General features: G+C 46.4%; 1 protein-coding gene across 1 annotated transcript in view; it reads right to left on the bottom strand.

Moving 5' to 3' along the window:
- Nucleotides 1-2,994: 2,994 nt before the first annotated feature.
- Ildr2 (immunoglobulin like domain containing receptor 2) overlaps nucleotides 2,995-26,077 on the bottom strand; it is a 57,463-nt gene continuing 34,380 nt past the window's right edge. The window contains exons 5-11 of the mRNA XM_051148344.1: nucleotides 23,830-23,886; nucleotides 20,650-20,796; nucleotides 19,463-19,639; nucleotides 11,186-11,299; nucleotides 6,531-6,744; nucleotides 4,914-5,601; nucleotides 2,995-3,628 (exon numbers count right to left, since the gene is read on the bottom strand). Of these exons, the coding sequence (XP_051004301.1) occupies nucleotides 3,593-3,628; nucleotides 4,914-5,601; nucleotides 6,531-6,744; nucleotides 11,186-11,299; nucleotides 19,463-19,639; nucleotides 20,650-20,796; nucleotides 23,830-23,886 (1,433 nt within the window). The 3' untranslated portion in view covers nucleotides 2,995-3,592. The remainder of the gene's footprint in view (nucleotides 3,629-4,913; nucleotides 5,602-6,530; nucleotides 6,745-11,185; nucleotides 11,300-19,462; nucleotides 19,640-20,649; nucleotides 20,797-23,829; nucleotides 23,887-26,077) is intronic.

Here is a 26,077-nt window from a genome sequence, read left to right as displayed (position 1 = left end):
CTGTCCAGTCCCCAGACAAGTAATTCTTATGGCCAGGCAATTTTGGAAGACAGAGAACCAACAGGAAATGCTCTAAAGCTCTGACAGGTTTGTGACCTCATAAATAGAAGTGATGGCTCATCCATCTATTTAAAAGGGGGTAGGGGCTGGATGAATTAAAGTGGCATTCATTACTTCACTCCTTTCAAAGACTGATTAAGAGCTAAGCAGATTTTTACATGTAGTACCAGCCTGCTCTCACCCTGGTGTGCCCAGCCCTACACCAAGCGCAAAGCAAGGACAGTGAGAAGGGCGGTAAGATGCCCAACCTACGTCAGACTGCTGCTGCATCCCAAATGCATGGAGGACCAGATCCTGAGCTCCCCAGGCTTGCTTAGCAGAAGAACTGAATGCTGTCCTCGGTCTCCTAATGAGTCTATATGTGGCCTAGAGAAGAACTCTGAGCAACAGGGACACCTCCCGCCACCTGCTCCCACACTCCCTCCTCCAGCCTGTCCCTGGCTCAGCTGTGAGTCACAGGCAAAGACAGAAGCTCCTGCATCAGGCCTCTGGGTCCCCTGCTACTCATCTCTCTGTGTTCTCCTTCACCTCTTCGCAGCTCAGACTTTTACAGCCTGGCTTTGCAGATCACTGAGCATGTCCTAAAAAAAAAAAAAACAGAATGGATGGACAAACATACAACACTTAAATATCAAAATATTCCCATTTAAGGTTTTTTTTTTTAAAAACTTTAAATCTCTGGGTTTATTATAATTTATCCATAGCACTATTTCCTATCATATGCATAAAATATACTCATCCTTTCTTGGGCATGTCTTATCTTCCTTATCAGACTGTAGGGACTCAGTGGATGGAAATCACATCTTATGCAAAACATTCTTTATGCCCTAGAAAAACAGGAAAGGAACTAAATCTGTATAGGCACTTCCTATGCAGGGCACAGTATTTGGGATGTGTAAAGAAAAGTCGAGGGCACAGAGGACAACCAGCTTCGCCTTGTTCTGATCACCATTTCTCCTAACCACACACCCAGAAGCAACTGCTCTTCTCTACTGAGTGTCTGGAAGCCCACGTGATTTGTGCAGCCCTACAAAGAGCAATCTGTGCCCCACTTTCCCCAGTTATTTCAAAAGCCTGTTGTCTTCCATACATTGATTTTTTAAAAAAATTGTCAGCCTGTAGTCTTGTTGTCTTTGGAACTTTATGTTTCCAATTTTAACAGTTTTTCCTCCCTATTGCTACCCTCAATTTTCACCAAGCTCGTACATGCCCCTGGCTTTAAAAAGCAATATATTTGGTCTTGGCAGCCTGTGCTATGGGGCTCTTTGGTGGTAAGAAGCCTGACACAGTGCTCAGTATAACAACGGCTACTGCAGCTTTCTGATGTTCTTCAAAAGTGCTTGAGCAAGTTGAAATCAAAAGCTGGTGATTAAGAAATGATGTTTTTTGTCATACTGATTTTACAGCCCAAAGAGACAGACCAGACCTAGGTTTTCTGAGGCCAGGGACACTAGCAAGTCTAAAACTCAGCACCAGGGTTATGGCTTTTGTCTTCAAGCCCTTGGAAGTGCCAGCACTGAGCTGAAGTAGCCTCCTGATCCATCTAGGGCAGGCCAAAGCAACTTTGAAGTCCTCTGGCAGGCCGGCTCTTCTCCAAGAAATGATACTAGCTCACCCTCCAACCCTGACCCAGCATCTTGTTACATCACATATATAAGATCTTTGGGGGTGGGGTGGGGAGAATGTTGGGAAGTACAATGGATGCTAGCAGAATGGACTCTGGAACTCCAGTCAGGTGGCCCTGGAAAAGTCTGAGGAAATGCTGACCAACCTTCTTCAGTGGCTAGCCGCAGATTAGTACAGAGAGAACCGACCCCGCTGGATTAGGGGATAGGAAGCATCGTTTTCCTCCAGCCATGTCACCCACTCAAGCGTCTCACCATAATAACGCAGACTGAGTAGTCGGCTAAAGAAAGTGAAGGCGTTCAACACCTAAGGTCAGGTGAGTAGCCAGTTCAAGGCCAAACATTCTGACAAGAGAGAGGTTTATCTTTGATGATAATGAACACGTAGGAATACCAAACTTCTCTCCAGTGGGAATCCCCAGTCTGGGCTGGGCTCAGCTAGACAGTCCTTTTGTAGGTCAGCTAGATGATCTTTGTATCTGCTTAGAGTTGATAAAATGGTTACACATAATGACAGTAGTGGCCAGGCTCTTCTCTCTTCATGTAGGATACTTCAGGTGCATTTTCCAGGTACATTTGATAGGGTCCATGAGCAGTGAGAGGACAGACTCCATGCACAGAAATATGAGAAGGGAATAAATTATGGCCACTTTTGCAGTTGACACACATTACAAAGTCCCGAGCGTTCTCAATTTGGAATTTAGGCAAAACCAAAAAAAAAAAAAAAAATTTTTTTTGGCAAGGTAGGAAGAGGAAGTGCTTCTTGCTGAGCAAGCCATACCTTTCTTGTCCTCAAAGTATCTACAGTGGCAGCCAATGAGGCCAAAAGATGAGGACACCATATCTTTGGTGCCCTGCAGTGGCAGAATCAGGATGGCAAAATTAATCCTTAAATGAAGTACAAATTTAAAAAAAAATCTGAGTATTTGTGGGGAAAAACAACTCACATTCAAGATACAATGAGACTATAGATTATTTCCCTCTCCAATCCTTTCTCATTCTTCACTGTGCATCACTGCTTTATCCTTTTCTCCTCTTTCACGTGTGTGTTTTAAATATCTGTCAAAGGCACCTGGTGACAAGCTATTCACACTGGAGAGTGGAGTGGAACACCCTCAGAGGCAGAGGCATGAGCCCTGAAGAGACCAGGAAAGGGAGAGGGAGAGAGAGACACCTCAGGGACTCGAGGCCTGGACGTCACTGTGTGCAACAGAAAGATAGAAAGCAGTTTACATCCTCCAAATGGAAGAAGAAAGACCACCTAAACAGCTCTTCAAAATGCCATCCTCCGTTCGTCCCACCCTCTGTGAGTCAGAGCAGCAAATTGAAGTCATTTCTATGATTGCCCAGGAGGTCACTGCCACTAAGCTCACTAAAGGCCTTCTGATTTTAGCATAACAAGACTCATTGACCAGTGACTGGAAGTGATGAGAGGGAACGGTACATTTTACCTTGAAATTCTCTCTCTTGTGAGCAAAAAGGTCTCCTAACAGTCGTCATAAATTCTTCTGTCTCTAAGCACAGAACAGCACTTATAGAAAAACATACCGCAGGCATTGGCATAGAGATCAGGGCTCCAAAGCTACCCGCTTCAGAACTGAATAGAGTCTTGATTCTGCTAAGGAAATGGGGGGTAGGGCAAGATCAACTTGGCAGTCTGTTGTTACGTGGTGTGTTCTCACACATCATTGTTTTCTTGGTAAGTTTCTCAAGACAGATGGGCACTAAGGTTTGAAATTAGCCTCCTTAAAGCATGCCTCCTATCCCTTGCCAAGGCAGAGATCAGCAAATCTTCCAAGGTGGTTGCTGGCCAGAGAAGGTCCTAGGCTTGCCGGCTCTCAGATTTGTGTCTTATCCCGGTAGTCTGCATCTGATTTCTAGTAATCCAGAGAGGTGTCTTGAAAGTCTCAGACCACAAGGGACATCCTGGTTGGAAAGTCACTCTAGAGAAAAGCAGAAAGAGCCCATCATTCAACCACAGACTGATAAAACAACAGACGCAACTGACCGCTAACTGGACAGAGATGAAAAGCTGCTCAAAACCAGGTGCATCTTAACTTGGGGCTTTGCTAGACTTCTGATGATCACTCCAAAGCCAACATATATCAGATAGAGCCCGGTTCCATGGCAATGACTTCCCACTATCTTAAGAATAACGACCATTAGAACTCTACAGTGCCAAGTGTGGGTGGTGTCTCATTAGCCTGAGAGTTTCTTCCTCACTCACAGTCACTGCAGCTCTCTAGTTCAGAAACAACAGGACACTTAGCTGTTAGCTGCACGGGAGAAGTGAATATAATGTCAGACACCTTTCTCCTGTTCAATGTCCTTCCCTGCGTGTTGCAGACTCACAAAATGCCCAGAGCTAAGGATGTAGCTCATTGGGAGAAAGCTTGTACAGCATGGGCACTGCCCTGTGTTTAAGTGCTGCTTAAAAATGAAAGAAGGCAGGAGGGTAGGCAGGCCCGCCCAGCTTAGAATCTGGGAAACTCAAATGCCGAGCAGGCAGGTTAGCTGATGAACAGAAACCCTTGGGCACCGAGAGTGATATCATGCCCGCCTCCCCCCCCTCTCTCTCTGTCTGTGTGTGTGTGTGTGTGTGTGTGTGTGTGTGTGTGTGTACACAAGTACTTTGATGCTCCACTGTGTGCACGTGACTGTTCCCCCAATGTTTCTGAAGTCCAGAGCTCACCTTCAGGGAGTGAAGGAATAGCAGCCTGCCCTTGCATTTACAGAGAAAACAATAAGAGTCTATGTAGGTCCATTTACAAGAGGACTGAGCAAAAGCAAAGGCTTCTTCACATATGCAAGGTACTGACTGACAGTACCCAGCCTGGACTCATCCCACAGTCAGCAGAAGCAGGTAAGCTGTCATTTGTAAATAGCCTTAGCTCCTGTGTCTTTGAGATGTGTGCTCTTTGGGAGAAAAGAACGCCCACATAAGCATGCATAGAATATTTTGTGTGCAGTCCACAGAAACCCGAGTAAAGGCTAGCGGGGATGGTAGCCTTTTGAAAGTCTCTCCTACAATCTATTTTTTTTTTAAATGTTTTGTTGTTATTGTTGTCTTTTAAGGGTCTCACCCTTACTTCCTCAACTTGACATGGGATAGAATGAAATTGATACTGGGTGCCTCTTGCTTTCCCTCCATGCCCGTTTTTCCCACCAGGAGTCCTGCAACCCCACCCAACAGCCGCAGCTCCGGAGGAATTTGAGATGCACCCTCACAGTTTTCTTGGCGGGCTCCTTTTTCCTCCTCTTCTCCGAGTTGCTGTGGAAGGGCAGGTCGCGCCCGCGGTAGGAAGGGCCCCGGCTCAGCTCGCCCCGGCTCAGCTCCAGCTCGCTGTAGGGGGGCAGCGCGTCCTCGTCTGCTGCTTCGTCCTCGTCTTCGCCCTCGCTGGCCTCGGCCTTGTAGGTGGCTGGCGGCGACCAGGCGTAGTAGGAGGCGCTGCGACCGAGCTGTGCGCCCACCTTGGACGGCGTCTCCAGGCTGCCGCCGCGGCTGGTGCTCTCGGGCCGAACCGGGCGCTCCAGCACGCTGCTCAGGTACGAGTGGTCGTACTTGGGCGCAGTGCCTGGGGTCCGGCTCACCAGGCGCGGCAGCGGTGCCTCCTCGGCTGGCCGGCGGCGTGCCGGGCTGTAGGTCCAGCCGCGCTCCCCGTCTCCCGGCTGCTCCCGACTGCGGCTGCGCCCATAGTATTCGTCCAGCGAGCCGTCCTGATAGAAGGCTCCGTGGGCCCGAGACTCCGAGCGCTCGAAGCGGCTCCCGGCCCGCGCCTCGTGACTGTTGCCATTGGCGCGCCGCGACCGCTGGCCATATGAGTCTGCGAAGGCCGCTAGCTCGTCCATCGACACGGCTGGCACGCCCGTGGCAAAGTTCTTCCGCGACAGCATCTCGGATTTGGAGCGCGGCTGGCTGTGGGCAGATGGTCACTGGTTACTGTGTCTGCATGGAACCCTTGCAGGGCACCCCCAGAGCTCAAGGGGCCCAGCCACTACCCTCTACCCAGGAGGAAGGATCACCTTTGGCACCTTTCATGCTGCAGGTCCAGCGAGAGCAATGCTGGCTCTCTCATGAGTTTGTGTGTAAGCAGAATAGAGTTGTATATCTGAAAATACCTTGTGATCTGTGTAGTGCTGAAATGCACAGATCACCTTTTGATCATGGTGAGACCCTTGGGTGACAGCCACAGAGCCTCCACCCACCCTCCCAGCCACAGCAAACAGCAGCACACAGCTCTGGTCCCAGGAGACTGGAATACTTGGTGACATTTGGTGACTGTTCCCCTCTCAGAGGCAGGGATCAAGTTACCTGTTAAGCCAGGAGGCCAAAGACCTCTCTCTGTAGTGGGTAAAGAAAAGGTGGGGGTCTGCTGTCCTTCAAGGACAGATGATGGTTGAAGGTGCCACTCAGGGACGAAGCTATCACACAGACTGCTAAACGTTGGTTGGACTTTTCACCCTGGGCAAATTCCTTAGCATCTGGAACTTTGTATCCTTGCCTTAAAATAGGCCCTTTAACAGTAGCCACCTTTCAGCAGCATAAGGACTAATTACAAGAATGCTAATATGACAGCATGATTACCATTCACATGACAAATGATCAGGACAATGGAGATGGTGGGTGGGAATCTAAGCTTATAGGGTAAAATACATGAAGAGATCAATGTCTGGCTTCATTAGGGGACCCAAGACACACATTTCAAAAAGCCTTAAATGATTACTTCTCACATACGGTACCTCACACATACGTAAGAAAGAGATATTCCATAGAGTATAGAAAGAGACGTGGCAGAATAATCTAGAATAGATGCACAGCGGCCTCTGCCCACTCACAGCCATCACCTGTGCCTGAAGCTCTCACGGTCCTCTTTGTTATACTCCAGGGCGGCACCCCGGTTGGTCCCACTGTTGCCTCCCATGACACCTGACCAGTAGTCAGGATTGCTCTCCAAGTCCCCAGACATAGGGAACTGTTTGTTCCGCATCTGGTGGTAAGACTGTCGGAAATTGCTGTCATCATCATGCAGGGAGCTGAGTTCCGAGATGGTGTTGTTATCTGCAGGGACAAAAAGCAGGCATCACGGTTTTCTAAATGTTAGGGAGGGGATGCTGTTAAGGACTGAGATCGCATGGTGCGGAAGCTCCTGCCTGGGGGTCTTGGTCCTGACCAGTGTGTGCCGTACATCTGCACAGGTATACCTGTGTTCCCAGCTCAGCAGGGATTGGCTCCAGCTCAAACCCAGAGTGCTTACAGAGAGGGAGGCTTCCCACAGGCTGTTCTTGGAATAGGAACACAACCGTCTTTGTTCCACCTAAGGCAGGCTTCCCAGAACTCGGCTGTCTGCAGCTGGCCTCCTAGAAAATCATCACCCTTGTTCAAACGGGTTTCTCTGTTCTCTGTAATTTCTGTGATGAACTTCAATGATCCCAGCATGTTGGGCCAAAAAATACAAAGAGGAAAAAACAAAACAAAACAAAAACCATCAATCATAGCATCTTTCCTACTTGCTGGCCAGACCCAAGAAGGTCCAGTCTCAACACCTTATCATAGAAGAGGCCCAGGCCAGGCGCAGTAGACACTCCCATAATCCCAGCACTCGGGAGGCAGAGGCAGGCAGAGCTCTGTGAGTCTGAGGCCAGCCTGGTCTACAAAGCATCTAGGGCAGCCAAGGAAGGCTACAACAGAGAAACCTGTCTTGGAAAAACCAAATCAAACCAAACCAGACCCATTCTGCTCTACTTCAGCCATTCCATCAGGTAGCATGAAGTCAAGGTCAAGAGGACGGATACACTGGTTTCAGTACACTCGCCTTTTAGACCACGCTCCTGTAGGGACCTATAATACCCTGCCCAGGTAGCACCAGAGCTATGTCTAAGGCCTGGGAAGACATGTTCCCCTCCCTACCAAAGCAGTGTGTATGTGGTTGTGAGTGGCCAGGCCAGAAGTTTGGAAGATGGACTTTGTCTCTGTGACCACCGGGCTGTAGCTTGAACTCTGGCCTCAGCCTAAAAAAATGCAAGAAAGGTGCCTGGTCACGACTTTCTCATTTCCTAAGCAGTTTTGTGCAGAGCACATATGAACTAGGACCAGAATTATGTTCTGGGCTGGAAAAAAAATAACAGAAAATTTGATTATTTCTAGAACTTAGAAATGTATTGAATTTCATTTTACTTAAAAAACAAATCTAGTGAACCTATTTGCAATGAAACTGAATCCGCTTGTTTTCTGAATCTTTTCATTGAGACTTCAAAAATATTATTAAAGACAACATTTACTAGTTTAAACCCTTGCTGCTGAGTGAAACGTAAGCCAGAATTAGATGTGGGAGGCAGAGATGTGTATCTCAGGTTCCCTCTGCTTTCCCCCCATCCCCCTGTAGTACTGGGAGGAGCAGAGGAATTTTGTACAACAGCAGGACTGCCTAGTCTTGTTTTACTGAGAACACACAGGAATGACAATTTACTCATGGGATCATTTGGTGTTAAATTATAATAAAAATGTAATATCTCTTACATACCTCTTAAAGAGATAGACTAATGTATGCACGCATGTGTGTCTATGTATGTCTCTGTGTGTGTGTGTCTGTCTGTCTGTCTGTCTGTCTGTCTGTGTGCATGGCATGGTGCATGCCTATGTATATGTATCTGGAAGCCAGATGACTTTATGTGCTCACCTTCTCCTCCTGCTGAATTTGGAGGTAGGCTGGTGACCAGCAAGCCCATGTGACTCTCTCATCTATGCTCCCGTACAGCTCTGGGCGTACAGGAAATCTCAGCCATGTCCAGCTTTTTACATAAATGCCAAGATCCAAACTCAGGTCCTCATGCCTGCACAGTAAATACTCTTACCCACTGAGCCATCTCTCAAGCCCTTCTGCCTATTTTAAAAGAAAACAGCTCACACAGGCTATTGGTTAAAATTTAGAATATTCCTTCACAATCCTCATGAATTTCAGTTTCCTAGTAGGCATACAGGGGGAAAAAAAGGCTTTAAAACATATTTGATGAGTCTGTTGCAAAACAATATTGCTGGCTCGGAACTTTCCATCAATTTCAAGGAATACTTGGCCTTTTTCACTTCTCCAGAGTGTAAGAACCATCACTATTTGACCACTCATAGTAACAAGCTGTCCAGGGTGTATGTTACACTAAAATTTCTGCCAAATTGAGCATGAAAATCAAAGTACTCCTTGACAGGCATATAATACTGCCAGTCTGGGACAGAGGTACAGCAACATTTTCTGTAAAGGACCATCCAGGGAATAAATATTTTAGGTTTTGGGAGCCACAATGGTTATAACCATTCAGTTCTGCCATTCAGCGAGAAGTTACAGAAGACACATAAGCAAATTAGCCTGGCTGTGTTCCGATAAAACTTTTAAAAAAGGAAAAGAAAAAAAGAAAGAAAGAAAGAAAGAAAGAAAGAAAGAAAGAAAGAAAGAACAGAATGTGAAATGTCCATGTCCAGGAAATGCTGTTTGCAGACTCTCGCTCTAGACACTCCAAGAAGGCAAGCCTTCAGCTGTGACTACCACTTACAGTGGCCAGCACATCCATGAACCTGGACCTCACGCCCTGGTTCTTACAGACTCTGTGAAACCAAGACCCCGGTTTTGTAATGAGACTTTCAAGATGTCCCCATCCCATTATCTGCTCTGCTCTTCAGGATGGAGCCAACCTCTGGAGTGAGCTATGCTCCTGCGTCATTCCACGCAGTTGTTGTACGGTCAATCTGCAGGCACTAGGTCTGGGTTCCAGCCTCGGCACTGGCCCACATGCTGGCATTGGTCATAGCACAGCAAGGAGGGCAGTTTCCTTTCAGCTCAAAAGCTTTTGTATATAAGTCGCAAGACTGGGAATCATATGAGTCCTTCTAACTCCATTACTACACTCGCTGAGCTTCTGCTCCCTTGTGGTTGAGGATCTCTAAGATCCCTTTCAACTCTAAGATGCCGCCACCACATGGAGACCAGCCAGTGCCTGAACCTTTAGGATCAAGGTAGTCAGCCAAGAGATGTCACATACACTCAAATCCATTCTTTATGTTTGATCCTCGCCATTAACTTTTCCTCTAAGCCGCAATACTGGTGATTTCTTGCCGAGCTTCTCCTTGATCTAGGACTCTCCCTGTCTCTGTCCCCTTACAGAGATCCATGACAACACTGTTACAACCAGCTTGTCAAGTGCCGTGACATCTGCATTCCTGACATCCCAATCTGGAGATGGTCTTTTTATAGTCCCTGCGGTGGGAGGATGCAGCAATGGCTGCAACACAGACAGGATGAATTTAGAATTGTAAACTGGGTGGAATATGTTGTCCTTCATCTGAATAAAGTTCCTCTAGTCTGGGACTGTTTTCCCAACAGCTCCATCAAGTCTCTTATTGATTCCCAGAAGAACAGGGTTCAAAGAAAGTGCCTAGTGACCTCACTGCCAGGCATGCCAGCACCCACTTGATAATCAGCCCATCCGAGTCAGACCTGCCCTGTTCTGCCTCTCATGATAGACAGTAATTTGGAGCCCACTCTAAAGAACCAGCAGTGTCAGCTGCAGCCTCCAAAGGGCTGTGGATAAGTTAAGGGTTGGGGCCTTGCCACCAGCAGACTTAGTAATTAAAGCATCCTTTGACAAGAAGCACAGCCTCTTTGCTCACCCCCAAATCTCTGTGGTTTGGGCACCTCAGAGGAATGCCAGACTTTTTCCTAGACTCATTTATCAAACTTTCCCCCCTCCCCCGCCCCACTTTCATTGAAGCCTCCATGTGGCAACTCAGCGTCTGGGTTGGAGAAAACGGAAGCTGAATATTTACTTCTTGAGCATGCACATGTGTCTGTGTGCATGTGCATGTGCATGTGAGGATGCTCATTTATGTAAATGCAAGAGGTTGACAAAGTATCTTCCTTGATACTCTCCACCTTATTTTTTTGAGAAAGAGTCTCTCAGTAAATCTGAAGTTGACTGGCTGGCTAGAATGGGTGCCCATTGAGAGGCAGGGATCGGCTTGTTTCTGCCAGCTCAGGCCTGGGGTTGTAGATGTGGTTGGTCTGTCTGTTGGCCCAGGTTTTATATGGGTGCTGCTGGGGATCCAAACATGGGTGCTCTGCTTGCCCTCACGCTGGGGATCTGAGCATGGGTGCTCGTGCTTGCTCAGCAATGACTTTACTGACTGACCCACTATTTTGAGTATTGTAAGGGGACTGTTATGAAACATTTTAAACCCAGGATTACAACACCACAGCAATCGACCCAGACTGCCCCACAGGGAGACAATATAAGCCACACATGGCTGTTCCACCTTTCCCACCCAGAAGGCCCTTCTATCCCCTTCCATGTTCTCAGAGCTGCTTCTTGTGGCTGTGTCACAAGCACACACCTGCTGGTTCAGAGCTTCACACCTGATAACCCCCCCACCCCCCACCCCCCCTCTGCCTCCCGTGTCCCCTTTAGCTACCACATCTTAATGAAGCACAGATCACAGGAAACTAACAGATGCTCACATCTGCCCCTCATCCTTCTGGCTGGATCAAACTGAGCCAGCTCCTTCTCCACATAGTACAGGACCTTCATGGAGTCTCTCTCTTTGTCAGCTTGGATCCGGTAACCTTTGCGAACTGTTGAGGAAAGCACAGGAGAGTGAGGTACAAGCAGAAAGTCAAGAAACAGAGGCCTCCATCCATTTAACCAAGCCGCAAAGATGGTTCCTAGTTAGAACAATTCTTTTGGAATCACCCAGAAATAATAAAACTACAGTTTATACACGGGTACACTTGAGATCCTCTATCAGGGGGTGCCATTGGAACAAAGGGCCTGGAAGTCAACAACCAAACCCCACTGCAGTGTACTTTCAGTCTTGTGTTACCCTTTCCTTCCTGCTGTCTGACTGTCTACGGGCCTACAGCTATACTGAAGGCTCATCTCGGCGTAGCTTCTGAGTTCCACCAGGGGAAGCAAGCTCATGCTAAAAAGAAGAGAAAGAGATCCCATTCTAGGTTGGGGGCACATGTCACTCTCCAGCATGAGGGTCGCAGCGTCACTTGGGAGACAGATCTGCAAGCATCATGGACCTTCACAAAGGCAGACCGAAAGCCTCTAGTTGCCTGGGAGATGGTGGTGGTGGTGGTGGGGGGAATCCCTTTAGCTGGATGGTGCTTGCCTAACAGCTAATATTAGATTCTAGACTGCATACACAGTAGTACAAAACAAGCTCACAACACACAGGTTTCTAATCACACTTCCATTTTACTTCCTTAGCGTTTTCCTTTTAGGAAAAGGGATGCCATGTTTTAGATGTGACTGATTTAATTAGACCTGCTGCTTTGTGGTTAGAGACAGGTGTTATTTTTCAGGGCTTAATAAAAAAAAAAAATGCCCAAAACTAAAGCAAAAGAAAAAAAATATCATCTCCTATATTTCCATCACTCACACTGTCAGAGACAAATGCTATTTATGTCTTGTATCACTTCAATCAAGCCCAACACCAGCCCAAAGGGTGATAAGACAATAGGGGGGAGGGGCAAATGAAGATGAGACCGAGAGCATGAGGGACAACTAGACAATGCTTACACTAGACACTGACAATGTGCCAGGCACTATACTGAGTGTTTTCAAGGATGCTTGTGTCTCACAGCCACACAAGTAGGGACTGCTGTCAGCCACATTTTGTGGTTGAAAAATTCTGGCCAAGGAAGCCAGAGTAGGAATGACTGGCAGCACCAGGCATGGAATCATGCAGTCTCATCAACTGAAGCTTAACTAGATCAGGGCAGTGTAGCTCTCTAAAGTGTAGATGGAGATACGGGGTCTGCTTTTGCTTGGCTGGCTGGTTGTTTTGTTTGTTTTTTTTTTTTTTTCAAAGAAGTAGTTGAAGAAGGCAGGAGAGTAAAGCCCAAAGTAGGCAGTAGGTGTGGTCTTTAGAGAATGCAGCATGACCCTATCTTCCACCCAGCGGGAATATAAACTGGCAGTGAAAAATCCCATTCTAACATTCCCTGTCCCCAAAGTGGTGCCCATAACAAAAATATAGAAAACACAGAAACGTATATGCATCCAATGAAAATGGTGTTTCCTGTCTCTGGATGCATTGCTCTGTGGACAAAGCCCACCCCTCCATCCCCGGCATCCTTCTCCCCAACCCCCCCCCCCCCTGCCGCCCCAAGCTATTTACATGGAAGATTAAAATATAAAATTTGATAGGGCTCTAATCACAATCCAAGCACTGGAGAAAAAAGCCACCCACACACCCTTTTTGCAGGTGCACAGATTTTTTCTTTCTGTGTGAGAAAATACTGGGCAGGCCACGTCGATCTCAAATTGTGAAATGACTTAGAATAAAAAACCGAATGAGTCCTCAGCACATGCTTTTCAGTGGCACCTTTTCCCAGAGGCTAGGTCCACACACGGTGCCTATGCAGAAGGGATTATTAGCAGAGATTACTTTATTTATCAAGCTACAGGTTTCTTCCATCTCCGCAGAGGCGTTTACAGAGTGGTACAGACAGTTCAATTAAAACGCAATTATCCCACAGAACTGCTATGTCTGCACCGAGGCAGTGATGGCTGATGGGTGAGGTGCAGGGCTGAGAAACTGGGGTCTGGGCATGCTGATGCTAGCTCAGTGAGAGAGCTCTGGAGACTGAAGACCCATCAGGACCCAGTTTCCATGTGATTAATTCAAGGAGAGAAATTAGAAGTTAGTGGGGCACTTGAGGTCTGGGGTATCTCAAATGCCACCTCATCCAAAGAGCTGCCTTTGGTTCTCATAATTCTGTCTCTCTCTTCCGATCTTTTTCTGAACTTAAAAAAATCACTTGATTTGAATTTGAATTATAGGTCTGAACATGTTCTAGTTTGTTCCAAGCTCTTTATATAGAAGTCTATAATCTTCTTTAAAAATTTTGAAGATATTATAATTTAAGATTTCCATGTGCCTAAGACTGTGTCTTACATACAGCAAGTACTAAATGTTTGTTGACTTACTCCCAGCCTAGGAATGGGAAGGGGCCATGGCTTCTTTGGAAAGTGTATTCTTGTCTTCCATTGTTAATCCACAGGCCACACTCTCCCTGAAGACAACTAATAGATTTCTCTGGTCACCTATGACTCTCTAGTATCTGGCACAGAGCCTGGCACACGTTAGACACTCAAAACATGCATATTCAAATGAATGGATGATGGCATGATTAAATGGGTGACTGAATGGATAAAAACTGTGACTAGCAAGTGTTTTTGTGGATTGCAAAGTATGGCATAGGAATTGATGTGGGTGATTTACAGGAGAATTTTAACCAGGAAAGGAAGGGCTTGAATGGTAGCCCAAGGCAGCCAGGGAAGGTTTTGTGACTGACATTACTGATGGCCATTTGCTAAGGAAAGAGCACCTGCATAGCAGCAGGCATTAAGGAGGGTTTTCCTCTACCTGCATCCACGGCTCTGCCTATGTGTTCTTAATATGGGAGGCACTTTACCAAAATAAAGGGCATGCATGGGTCAGAGAGGGCTATATGTAACTAGATACCAGCTGTCTGCCAGGAGAGGGAGAGGAGGAAGAGACGAGAGGAGAGAGGAGAGAGAGAGAGAGAGAGAGAGAGAGAGAGTGAGAGAGAGAGAGAGAGAGAGAGAGAAGCAATGCCAAGGAACAGCTGGAGGAGCTTAGACTAGAGCTTAGATTGTTTTCAGTGTCATTAGAAAAATTACACTCCTCATTATGATACAGATTAGATTGTGTGCATGGGTTATCAATCTCTGAGAAGTTACAGTAACTACAGCCTCCTGGGAAGAGGAGAGCTTTAGCTTTCAATATTGTCATTAAAAAGAGACTCTACCATGCCAGAGTATTTCAGCTTTGACTTCTCCATCACAGCCACCTCGGGACTTCAGAGATTTAAATTCTTCTAAGTTGTCAAAAGACAGAGGCAACTGATTGCTCTTCAGACTTTAGGAGCATAATCCGTTCAGTTTTAGTTGCTAAAAATCAGGACAATTCTCCCTTTAAAGGGGGTGGGTATTTTTATATAAAACTATAAGCTGCAAGTTTGATTGTAGAGCTCACTAAATTCTTCTTGCATTTCCATAGAATCTGGCTCTGTGTCACATATGTGCTCAAGAGCGTATGAGTCACCAGAAAGCCTTTGCTCATCCTCTCCCTACAGTGTGGTTTTCCTTGCTGACTGCATCACAGTTTCTCTGCATACTGCTCTGTTTCTCTGACCCATTTTATCTCCTTTAACAAGCCTCCAGTAGCCATCCTGCTGGACTATAACTTCCTAGTTTCCTTGAGGGCAGGGGAAATTTGTAAATTTTTTGAAATGGCTGGCTTGGGCCTTGTTATACAGGCCAGGTTGGTCTCAAACTCATGGGTCCTCTTGCCTCAGCCTCCTGAGTGCTGGGGTTATAAGAGTGTGCGCTCAGCCTCGGCTATAGATTATCTCCATGAGAACACAGAGAGCCATGTGTTGTGGCACATGCCTACGACTGGGTACTGAGGCCAGAGATTGCCCTAAGTTGGTATGTATCATGGAATGGTGTCAGGTTGGTTTATATCTATAATTTAAAGGCAAGAGAACTCTTTGAAGTGTGGTGGTATTTTAGTAAGAAACGACCTAGACTATTGGCCGAAGTCCAGCATAGGTAGGAAATGACTTTTTTCCTGGTGATGTTTCAGCTCAGGGCCACTGGTGATTTACGTCTGTTTTCCAGTTCAGCCTTGCCCACGTCCTTTAGTTGGCATGGTTCTTCACGCCCCAGCTCCTCTCCTAGAGTCCTATAATTCTAACTTCTTTAGGGAGAGGACATTAGAAGATCCCCTGTGATGCCAAACTATATTCTCAAAAACTTATTAATAAAGAAATTATGCTGCTATTTTGACCTAATTAGAGTTAGATTATTTTTCAATCAATTCCCCCATTTATAGCCCAAATCTGACTTAGAAAACCTGCACAGGAAGTCTCCAAGGTGTACTTCCATTGATGTACGTTTGTTCTTCCTGTCCCATCTTAATGAGCTCAGTAAGGCTGTTTATGGATGATGGAACAGCTGCCAGATTCCACCCCCAGGGTGACAGTAGCTCAACTGTGAAAGAAGTGAGTCTTAAAATTTGCATATTCTGTGTACATACAGTAGGCATATATATGTATATATATATACACATCTCTATTAATTTTAAAATAAAATTTCAAAATCCTGTCTACTTTTAAAAGGATGAGTAGAGTCCAGGTATACTGAGATAAAATGGAATAGAGCAAGGCAAGAGTAGGGGTAGGAGTTGGTTTCAGTAAGTCAGACAGGAGTTAGTGGCAGTGAGAACCACAACAGGAGGAAAATAAAACAAGTCAAGGTTAAAGTATAGTCGGAAGGCCTTGGTGACCAACTGGACCAAGAGAAGTGAAAAATCAGGAGTAAGACTGGAATTCCTGTTTCAAATTTGAGCTGCTAGGCATTCAATGATGCTAGCCACTAAGTGAATTATATACCCTCTGGTTTAAAGTAGAGAAAACCTGGAAGCAGTAGACTGAATTCCTAGAAGCTAAGATTTAAACGCCTGTAAGATATCCCCACCTGGAGACACTGAGCGACAGTGGGATATGTGGGACCCAGCAGCAGAGGAGAGAGAAGTCAGGAAAATCATGACTGGGGATTATCAGCATATGGACAACGGCTGGAGCTATGGGAGTAGATGGGATTTCCCAGAGAGCAGCCCACAAACAGTGGGAACACCACTATCAGGAAGACGCACAGAGGAACAAGGCAGCACTGTCAGGGCAGGTAGAGAAACAAGCAGAATGCTGAGCGAGACAGGCACAGAAGGACAATGGCATCAGACGTGGCCAGCACTTTAAAGAAGTCGAGCGAGGTTGAGGGTTGAGAAGCAGCCATCAGATTTAGCCTTTGGGCATCGTGACAGGGGCAAGATGGAAGTGACTTGAGTTGCTGAGAGGGAAAGAAATAGGAACGTTGAGTAGTAAAAGCTCTTTCACGAAGTTTGGCTGGGAGGAGCAGGGGAGGAGAAGAATGGAGGAGCAACATCAGGGATGCTTTACAAATGGCTGTATTGCTACAGAAGAGGCCTAAGCAATCGTTGAACAGTAGTAAGGAAGAGACACTAAGACAGAAGGTTGGAGCTGTGAGGTGTAAAACCAGAGGAAGTGTGAGATTCACCAGAGAGCCTGAACAAGATGGATCCAGAGCAGCCTAGGAGATGCCCATTTTTTGTTAGGGCAACAGAGAAGGACTTGGGTAGTGACTGTAAACAGTGGGTAACCAAAGGGCTCGCTCTTTTCTGCACATCCCATCACAGATGTCTTTCCTAAGTAACATTCAAAACAGTGTTGCATACAAATGCTACCTGATGGTCACTGTTGCCGGATGATTAGCCTAATGTTGAGCTGGCACGCAAATATAAAAAGGTGGAGTTCGTATTTTTACAAACCAGCATCTCTTAACATTTTCAGTGCTCCTTAAAGAATAATCTACATTGGCCCAATCTACTTGGCCAAACACCATCAATAATGTTGCCCATGAGTCTAGGAGTGTGCTTCTGGAGACTGGGTCATGACATACGTATCATGATAACATAGTCTCTGAGTAGCTGTGGTCACCTCTGGTTGCTTCCTTTCCTGGCCAACAGAATGGACTCTGGTTTCGCTTACTTCCAAGGTGCAGAGTTGCTTGGGCCTGAGAAGTGAGTCTTCATGAGCTCAGGCCCATCAGGTTTAGGAATGGCTGTGGGACATAATTCTTTGAGATGGAAGTGCTGGAGGAAAGCATGTTAGAAGAGAGACGAGCTCCTAGGAAATACTCTCTCACTTTGGGGAAAGTTGCACAAAGATGAAACACACCCTTCTGTCTCTCCAAGGGCATCTAATGCCCAGAACTACTGCTCTCATCAGGGAGCCAGCCAAAGGGACAAAGCATGTCCTAGACACAAAGAACTCTGTCCTACACAGATGCCACCAGGTTGTGTGAGCAATGAAGTCTGCAACTACTGTATCTTGGACATTCTTGTCATAATATATTTTTCTACTTCTAAATGCAGTTGGTTAATGTGGTGGGATGGGGCCAAAGTGATTGAGATGGAAGAAAGATTAGGGCCAGCCTGCTCTACATAGCAAGTTCCAGGCTAGCCAGAGCTATACAATGAGCTGGAGAGAGAGAGAGACAGAGACAGAGAGAGAGAGAGAGAGAGAGAGAGAGAGAGAGAGAGAGAGAGAGAGAGAGAGAGAGAGAGAGAACTTGCTAGATAATTAATAAGATTGTTTTACTGTGATAATCCATCCATTAAGTAAAGAGGAAGGTGAGGTCAGTTGAGACAGGAAGAAGAAAGCTGGGACATAGGGAAAGCAGCAAGTGAGCACATGTGCTGAGGCTCCATTCAGTCTCCTCTGCCCATCCCTCCTCCAGGGAAATGGATTGTGCTGTCTGTCTTTTCCTTTCCCAGCACATCCTTGATCATTAGCGTTTCCTTCTCAGTTTGTGACTCATTCTCACTCTCAGACGTCAGAATTCCACTAATAGTTGCAGGGAAGGGAAAAGCACAAATACCAATTACTCACTGAGGATCCCCTCTTCCTCCACAGCTATGCAGTGGGGGTCATTATGTGGGCTGGCTGTCCTTTCTCACCTCCTACGTAGACGAACTACCATCACCAAATCAATTGTGCATACAGGCTTAACCTTCACAGGCCTGGAATCCTGTTCAAATGCCTCTAAGCAAGGTGTATCTCAGCACCTCTCTACCTCTCCACTCCTCTGCCCCATGGCCTCTACTCTCTGCACAAATTCATCTTACCCTGAATAAAGTGCATGGTCCCTCTAATCAGCCTTTGTTGCCAATTACCTATTATCTGCCTATGATCTGTTGTGCTGGATAACTTGCGGTCATCCTGAAATCTTTCTTTGCCTCATCTCTTAGCATCTCATTTCTTTCAAAGTACTTCTCAGATTTACCTTGGCGTTTCGACTCCCGCCGTGTCCAACGTAAACCAGATGCTCGTACGATTGAACAATGTATTCAGAGCTTTGTTCTCTGTCTCTGAGCTCCTCTCCCACCTTACCACCTGCCAGCTCTCCACTCAACAATCTGCCTATGGTGACTCTCACTTGCTCCTTTGGAGAGGTATCAAGGCCTGCTGTAATCTCCATCAAACCCATCTATCATCTTCTTCCAGGCATCCTGACAAGCTGGACACTGAAATGCCCACACTGTGTGCTCTGGGGTTTTGCTATACTACAGACATTCCTTCCTTAGGACTGTCTACAGCCACACAGTTTTCTTACATCTCCCACCCCCACACCCCGTTCCTCCTGGTTCTGTTCAGATCTCATCTCCCCCATGAAGATACTGTAATAGCTCCAGTCCTTTAATCATTCCACTCTAAATACCATATTCCTCAGCATCTAATTGTCTTAATAGAGGTCCACTCCCTCCTTTAAGAAACCATATTCTACACAGCCTACTGCCCCTCACACTGCCCAATACAGTCCTAAACAAGGTGGGCATGGGATCATTATTAACCACATAATCATAGTTTAAGTTGCAAACTCCTTCTCATTATAGTATCGGTTACTAAGGACATTAAAAAGAAATGGGTCAGAGTGTCCAGTGGCCCTTGAAAAGTCTGCTGTGCACCCCAAAAGATATCTGCCTCAGCAGGAAGGGTGCCATTTCTGGAAAAGATATCACTGTTTCCCCAAAGATACATTACTGAAGGACTGTGCTTATCAGCAAGGAATGAGGGAAGGGGTTAGGGTCAGGCAGAGCACTCTGGGACTACATTTACCACTGTGGCTTCCTCCAGTGGAGTCACTTGGTGCCAAGGGAGGTGGATGTGGCTTGTCCATCAGCATGCCAGAAGAGGGGACTCCTCCCAAAGGGACAGAGGGGATGGAGTAGGGGCCAGGGACACCGGAGACAGAGGGAGGGTACCCGGCCTTGGCTGCTTTCCCTGCTTCATACACTGTGGAGGGAGATGAAGAGCAAGAGAGATTATGTAATCCCACCCTCCACAGCCCTCAGACCCGGAATCCCTGAGGTTCTATCCCTTCAAGGGAGCTCCTAGACAAATGTATGCTCATTCTTCCAGGGCTGAACTGACCACTGGAATCACCAGAGCCAACCTGCCCCCGCCTCTGGATTCCTCCAGATCCATGAAAAAGGCAGCAATATGAGGAACTGTAGTGTTTAAAATCTGGCAGCCGAACAACGCTGGATCTAGGAGCTGTGGCGGCAGCATCCCCACTTGGAACTGTCCTGTCTGGAAGCTACCGTGGTCCCTCCAGAGGAGGCTACCATAAGGGTCATTCAGGGATGTTTCCAGGAGGAGCAAAGCAAGCACCAGCACTGGGGATGCACATAGCCCCTGTCTGTGTTTTCAAAAGCAGAGCCATTAACCCAGTTCCGTCCAATGCCGTTTCATTCCTCAAGAGTCTAAAGATAGAATGTGCCCCTCTCTTTCAAGGTGTATTTAGTTTATGGTTCAGATGTCAAACTCGATGCCTTCGTGGGCTTGGCCAGTAAGCTAAACCTGTGAATCCTCAAATGCAAACTGATCCCTAGCATGGTCATTTTCATCACGTGAGAAAATAAACCTCGTGGGTGTCTGCTGGATGGTGACCCAAAGTCACAGTTTTTATACTCCACTTATAAAGGAAGGACCAGTGCAGGTTTTTCTCCATTTGAATGCTCCAGGGAGAGAGTGAAGCTTTAGCCCCCACAACATCACCATTCTGATCCTGCCCTTCCTTTCATCTGTGATGTCCATGAGCATTAGGGATGCGTGATGGGTGTGGATAAACAGCATGCAGATGTGCATGGAGGTGAGGAGGGAGACAAGAATGATCTTCCTTGAAGCCAGAGGCAAGGGGCGTGGGGTGGAGGAGGAACTCAGGGCACGTGGCTGTCAGATGGAGAGGTGGCATTTCTCTGGCTTGCTCCACATCCCCCCCCCCCCGCCCCATCCCTACTCACAGGCCTGAGGGCAGCAGCAGGATTCTGGGCAACATGGGCAGCGCACATAGCAGCAGCAGCTGTGAGGGCAGCATTGGCACCAGCAGATCCCCACCAGCACGAAGAAGAGAAGGATCCCCAGCATCACCAGGCCGACAAACACCCACTCTGGAAGGATGCACAAAGAAATCTACTCGAGGTGGCCCCCCTTCGGGACATGGCAAACATGGACGGGTATCTCCCTGCAAAAGAGGTGAGTGGGGAGGACCTGGGGGAAGAAAGGACATCTAACTAGGAAACAGAAGAACTCAGAGTGAGAAATGCTAGGGCACAGAGACAGGTGACCTGTATCTCTTGGGGGTGCAATCAGCCCTGTGACTGAAGACTTTGGGGGTTCCTAACTGGAGAAAAGGTTCAACTACTGACTGTATTAGAACAAGGTAGGACAAAAGCTGAGGGGTCTTACGTGCTGGGCTCCTAGCAGGTGGATTCTGTAAATGCTTGTCTTCTATAGTGAAGTTCATCTTGTTTTTTTTTTTTTAATTTTATTAATTTATTCATATTACATCTCAATTGTTAGCCCTTTCCCTGTTTCCTCCCATTCTTCCCTCCCTCCCATTTCTCCCCTTCTCCCCTCCCCTATGTCTGTGATTGAGGGAGACCTCCTCCCCCTATATATGCTCTTAGAATATCAAGTCTCTTCTTGGTAACTTGCTATCCTTCCTCTGAGTGCCACCAGGTCTTCCCATCCAGGAGACATTATAAGTCAGAAGTCCTTGCCTTACATGGTGGCCACGCCTATGGTTTCAGACAGAAAGATCAAAGCAGCCTGAACTACAAGGGAGACCCTACCTCACACAAAATCTGTAAGGCAGGAGGTGGGGGAGGCCTATGTGCCTCCATGGCCTACGTAGACCACCCTTATGTGGTCCAGGCTCAGTGTGTATTAATCTGCTTTCCTACGGCAACTTTCCCGTCCCTATCGCCAGGGCAGAGATCCAAACCTCAGTAACTATCCATGGTTTGGGGGAGGGGCAGGCCCGGGGGAGGGGAGGAAGAGACATAGTTTCCAATAAAAAAGATACAGTTTCCATCCCTAGGGTACGGGTTTGGTTTCATCACGCTCAAGATGACCGTGTCAGCCAGCCAGCATAGCCAAGAATTAAGTAGCTCAGAGCGCCAATTAATAGCAAGGCTGAAATGGGCATAGCTAATATGTTTGTTGACTTCTATAATTTTCATAGCTCTCTCTGAGGCTAGACATGAAGTTTCTTTAATTTGCTCATCCAAAAGATTTACAAGGAAGCAGATTCTGTCAGGCTTATATAAAAGTGACTGTGACTCTCAGGTGACTCGTCTCAATGTCATGCTACTGAGCGTGGCATGAGTCCATGTCTTTCCTGGAGACTCGGACAGACTGGCATGAGCCATGCTTTCCTTAAAAGCCAAAACATCAAAACGATTGAAAACCATCCCTTCAAAATCCCTTCTTATCATGAGCATCAGTAGGTACTGTTTTTCTTAAAGTTTGGTTATTAACACTCCCTTCCATTAAATGATTATTCTATTTGGTAATTTGAGAATATGACTTTTACACGGAAAGAGTTTTATGACAGTGGTTGAGTCATATGACCTTTGGTTAGAACATCATTTCCCCAGAGAGAAAACAAACAACTCATGTTTTCTGAATGGCCCCCACTTATCCATCTGCAGTACATTCAAATCCAGGCCAACCTCTTTTCAGCTAGGGACTGGGAAGGCTTTGGGTCTGACTTGAACTGTGAGGAGAGCATTCTTGCTGAGGGTAATGGAGAGCATGAAGCTTTAGCCCGAGCCTTATCAATAACATAACATAACAAGGTGGGGGTTTGTCTCTGAGGTGCTTTAGGTCAACTATAGGAATAGAATCAGTTAAGGGTAAAAGGTTGTACTCAGCAGGGGTGCATGAGTACAAGAGTACAGGCAAGAGAATGCTGCCTGAACTTAGTTAGGCCTGCGTTCCCAGTACTTGGAGAGTGCTTGTTTTCCTTGGAAAGAGGATTGCCATGCCTACAGTTGCAAGACCACGTCTCAATAAATAAATAGGTAAATAAGTAAACAAAGCAACGAAAGGGTTCTCTTGGAGTCAAAGAGAAGGAAATTAAGGTGAACAGGACTGGATTTAAAATACAGAACCTCTTTCTTGGACTTGGGAGATTTGCCTTTGAAACATCACATGTGGCATTTTTATCTGTGTAAACAAATGCTTAAAAGTTGAGGGAACTCTTGATAAGGGCAGTTACAAGAAGAATGTCTGTGCCCTAAGGGCAACATCAATAAGGAAAAAGTCTGAGTCTGGTAGGCCAACTGGTAAAGGGCCCAACAGAGTCATAGAACAATTGCTGAAGCTGGATTTTGAAGACTCTGTACATTTCTTAAAATTTCAATCAATCCAAAGCCAATGGCCAAGGCTATTTCGTATCTCTGTGCTGCTATTAGGACGACCTTAAAGATCTGGCAGAAATCAAAGTTCATTATACCCTTTGCTGTTCATTTTATGGGTATCATCCTTTCTAGAGTTCATTTTTAGTTCTCCCTGAACCTCCTTCAGTTACAAGCTAGAGTTCAGCACAGGATTGGTTTGACTGGCTGGTACCATCACCAGCAGCTACAAGAAAAGATGCAGATTTGTAGTTGGGACAAGTGACCTTCACATATGGTCCATGGATGCCTAGGGACTTCCAGGACCTAATATACAGGTCCATGAATGCATGCTAGGAAAGAAGACATGCCTTTCCTAACTTCAAAAAGAAAAGATTTTGGTAATATTACAAAAGGCACTTCAATGTAACGTGGTTGTATGATAGCGAATGGGTAAGCATATAATTTAGGGAATAAAGAGTACAAATAAATAATACTTAAGGACACAAGTGAAATACTAAGATGGGCCTCAAGATAACCAATGATAATGCATGTGTGACATGGAGGGACTGGGTCCCCATCTCCACTTATTCTTAATTCTTGTTATTCTTTTAGGACCTGGGAGCAGAAGGCATACAAAAAGGCTTATCCAAGGGGCTTAGTTCACGCTGTAAAAAGACAACAAACATTATACAGATAAACGTGCCCTCCCCAAAAAAAAAATCCAAACATATAATTAGTCACTAATGCAGAAGCAGACAGATGCAGTGACAGCAGATAAAGAGTTAAATGGCTGAGTACCTGGCATAATCTCCACAGCAAAACTGGGCAAGAGATCAGCAAGCAGCCCTGTCCTGCCTAGAAGAAGCAGAAGGGAAAGAAGAAGGAAAGCAGTTACTCCAGAGAAGAACACAGCCCCCTGCCTGCCCCCCCCCCCCCCCCCCCCCCCCCCCCCCGCCGCCGACGCCATACCCTCAAGGGCCCCACTGCACCGTATGCTCCGTGACAGAGAGGTACTTCAAGGCTACACTCTGCCAACGGGAATGACTGCACCACGCACCTTTTGGCAGCCACCCAAGGGAAGGGCGCAGCTATCCCAGGTGGAAGCAGAGAGAGGACCTTATCTCTGATTATTTATAGGAAGAGGAAAGGCCTGCCTCCATAGGAGAAAGCCTGTTTGAGCAGACTGACACGCGTCATCTCCATGCCTTCGCCATAGCCTTCTCCACACACGTCGGTGGAAAGTCAAACCCATCTGTATCTAAACACTCAATCTGCATTTTCATACAGACCATACACGGTCCCATGTCCATATCAAAACAAAAGTACATATTTGGTTTTAACTTAGAACTAACCAGCCACATGATTCCATTTACGGCTTAAAGATATCTCAATGATTAAAATGTTCAAAGGCGACGAAAAGATAACGCTAGACTGGCTGCACACTTCTCTACCCTCCTTCTGGCTTCAGAAATACTCTGTACATATGTATATGGTATGGCTTTCCCATATGGCACCCACAGCTGGCGTTGTACGTACCCAAGTGCCTTCTGTGTGATATTGCGCCGAAAGAAACCTCAAGAGTGGTGTCAGAACAGGCGCTTCTCGGGCACTCTGGGAAGGGAAGAGCGGTGCCGGAAACACGATGCTGGAAGGTGTGAGGGAGGAGGCGAGTCTGACTGATAGGAGGTACTCTGAGCGGGTCGCCATGCTCTTACATCAAGGGAAAGGCCTGTGACGTCCCTACCGCCCTGGGGCTTTACTAACCAAGCAGAAAGCTGTGTCAGGACTCAAGTAGCAAATGTCCTTTCTCTCTGTCTTCTAATGATAAAAGATCACTGTGATACATCTAAAGCATGCAACCGAGTCCTTCATTTCAGTGCATGGCAAACATCTCTGGGGCAGCACCATCTGATGACAGTACTACAACAATAACAGCGTGGGTAATTTTAGCTTTTTTAGAAATGACATTAAAAGTGTACAGATAAATAGAAACAATTAACTTAATATCATTTTTTTGTTTTTCATTAACACCAGTATCCACACCACATTGTCATTCCAAGGGCTCAGTAACCACATGTATTTGTTAGACATCATATTTCTATGGGTCCATGGTGCCATATCTTATACTAAGGGTGATAGTCCATTATGAATCTAGTTAATGACTTGGACCACAACATATCTAGAGATGCTTAAAACATTGGTAGGCTTCAGCTCTAAATGGTAAAGGCAAACAAATTTCTCATTTAACTAAATGCAACAAGAGGTATATTTGGAAATACTACTAGTTCAGGTTGGAGAGAAAGAGAAAGGGCGGGGGAGGGAGACAGAGACAGACAAAGACAAGGACAGAGACAGAGACGGAGACACAGAGACAGAGACACGGGGAATACACTATACCTTTCCATCCATCCATCCACAGTCCTACTTCCATATAAGGACAAAACTTGTGCACATGAATTTTGCCCATTTAGAAAATGACTGTTGCTTCCCAGCCTTTTGGCTAAGACCAGGCACAGAAAACAAAACGCCTGGTTTACATTTTGAGCCAAGAAGTCATAGCCACTTACTTTTTTCTTCTTCTACAAGGAAGTCCGCTGAAAAGGAGCTCTGACAAAAGTAAAAGGGGGAAAGGCATTCTGGGACACTAGGGCAGGATTCGGCAGTGAGTAGGGAGAAATCACTCTTTGATTGCTCTGTTCCCTTGACTCTCCACAAGAGCAGGAGGATGCCATGGTAACATGCATCTTGGTCAAGCCTCCTGCAAGGGGGACAGGTCCACATTTGGAAAGCTACATGCATAATCCAAAGAATATTATCCTTGGCTGATATAGCAAGCCTTGGCAAGAACTCTCTTCTTGACCCTCCATTTTTGCACAGCTGACATGGGAAGATGGTTCTCGGGCTTGGAAGGTCTCTTAGAAGGAAGGACAAATGGGCACTAAGAAAGGTGGCCTGCGATCAGAACATAGCATGCAAAACCAACTAAGCATAGGGGCTCATAGGGGCTGACACAGCAATCAAGGGACACTGTATGGGTCTGAGCTAA

Source organism: Acomys russatus, chromosome 6, assembly GCF_903995435.1.
Source record: "Acomys russatus chromosome 6, mAcoRus1.1, whole genome shotgun sequence".
NCBI lineage: Eukaryota > Metazoa > Chordata > Mammalia > Rodentia > Muridae > Acomys > Acomys russatus.
This window is presented reverse-complemented; position numbering and strand designations above follow the sequence as displayed.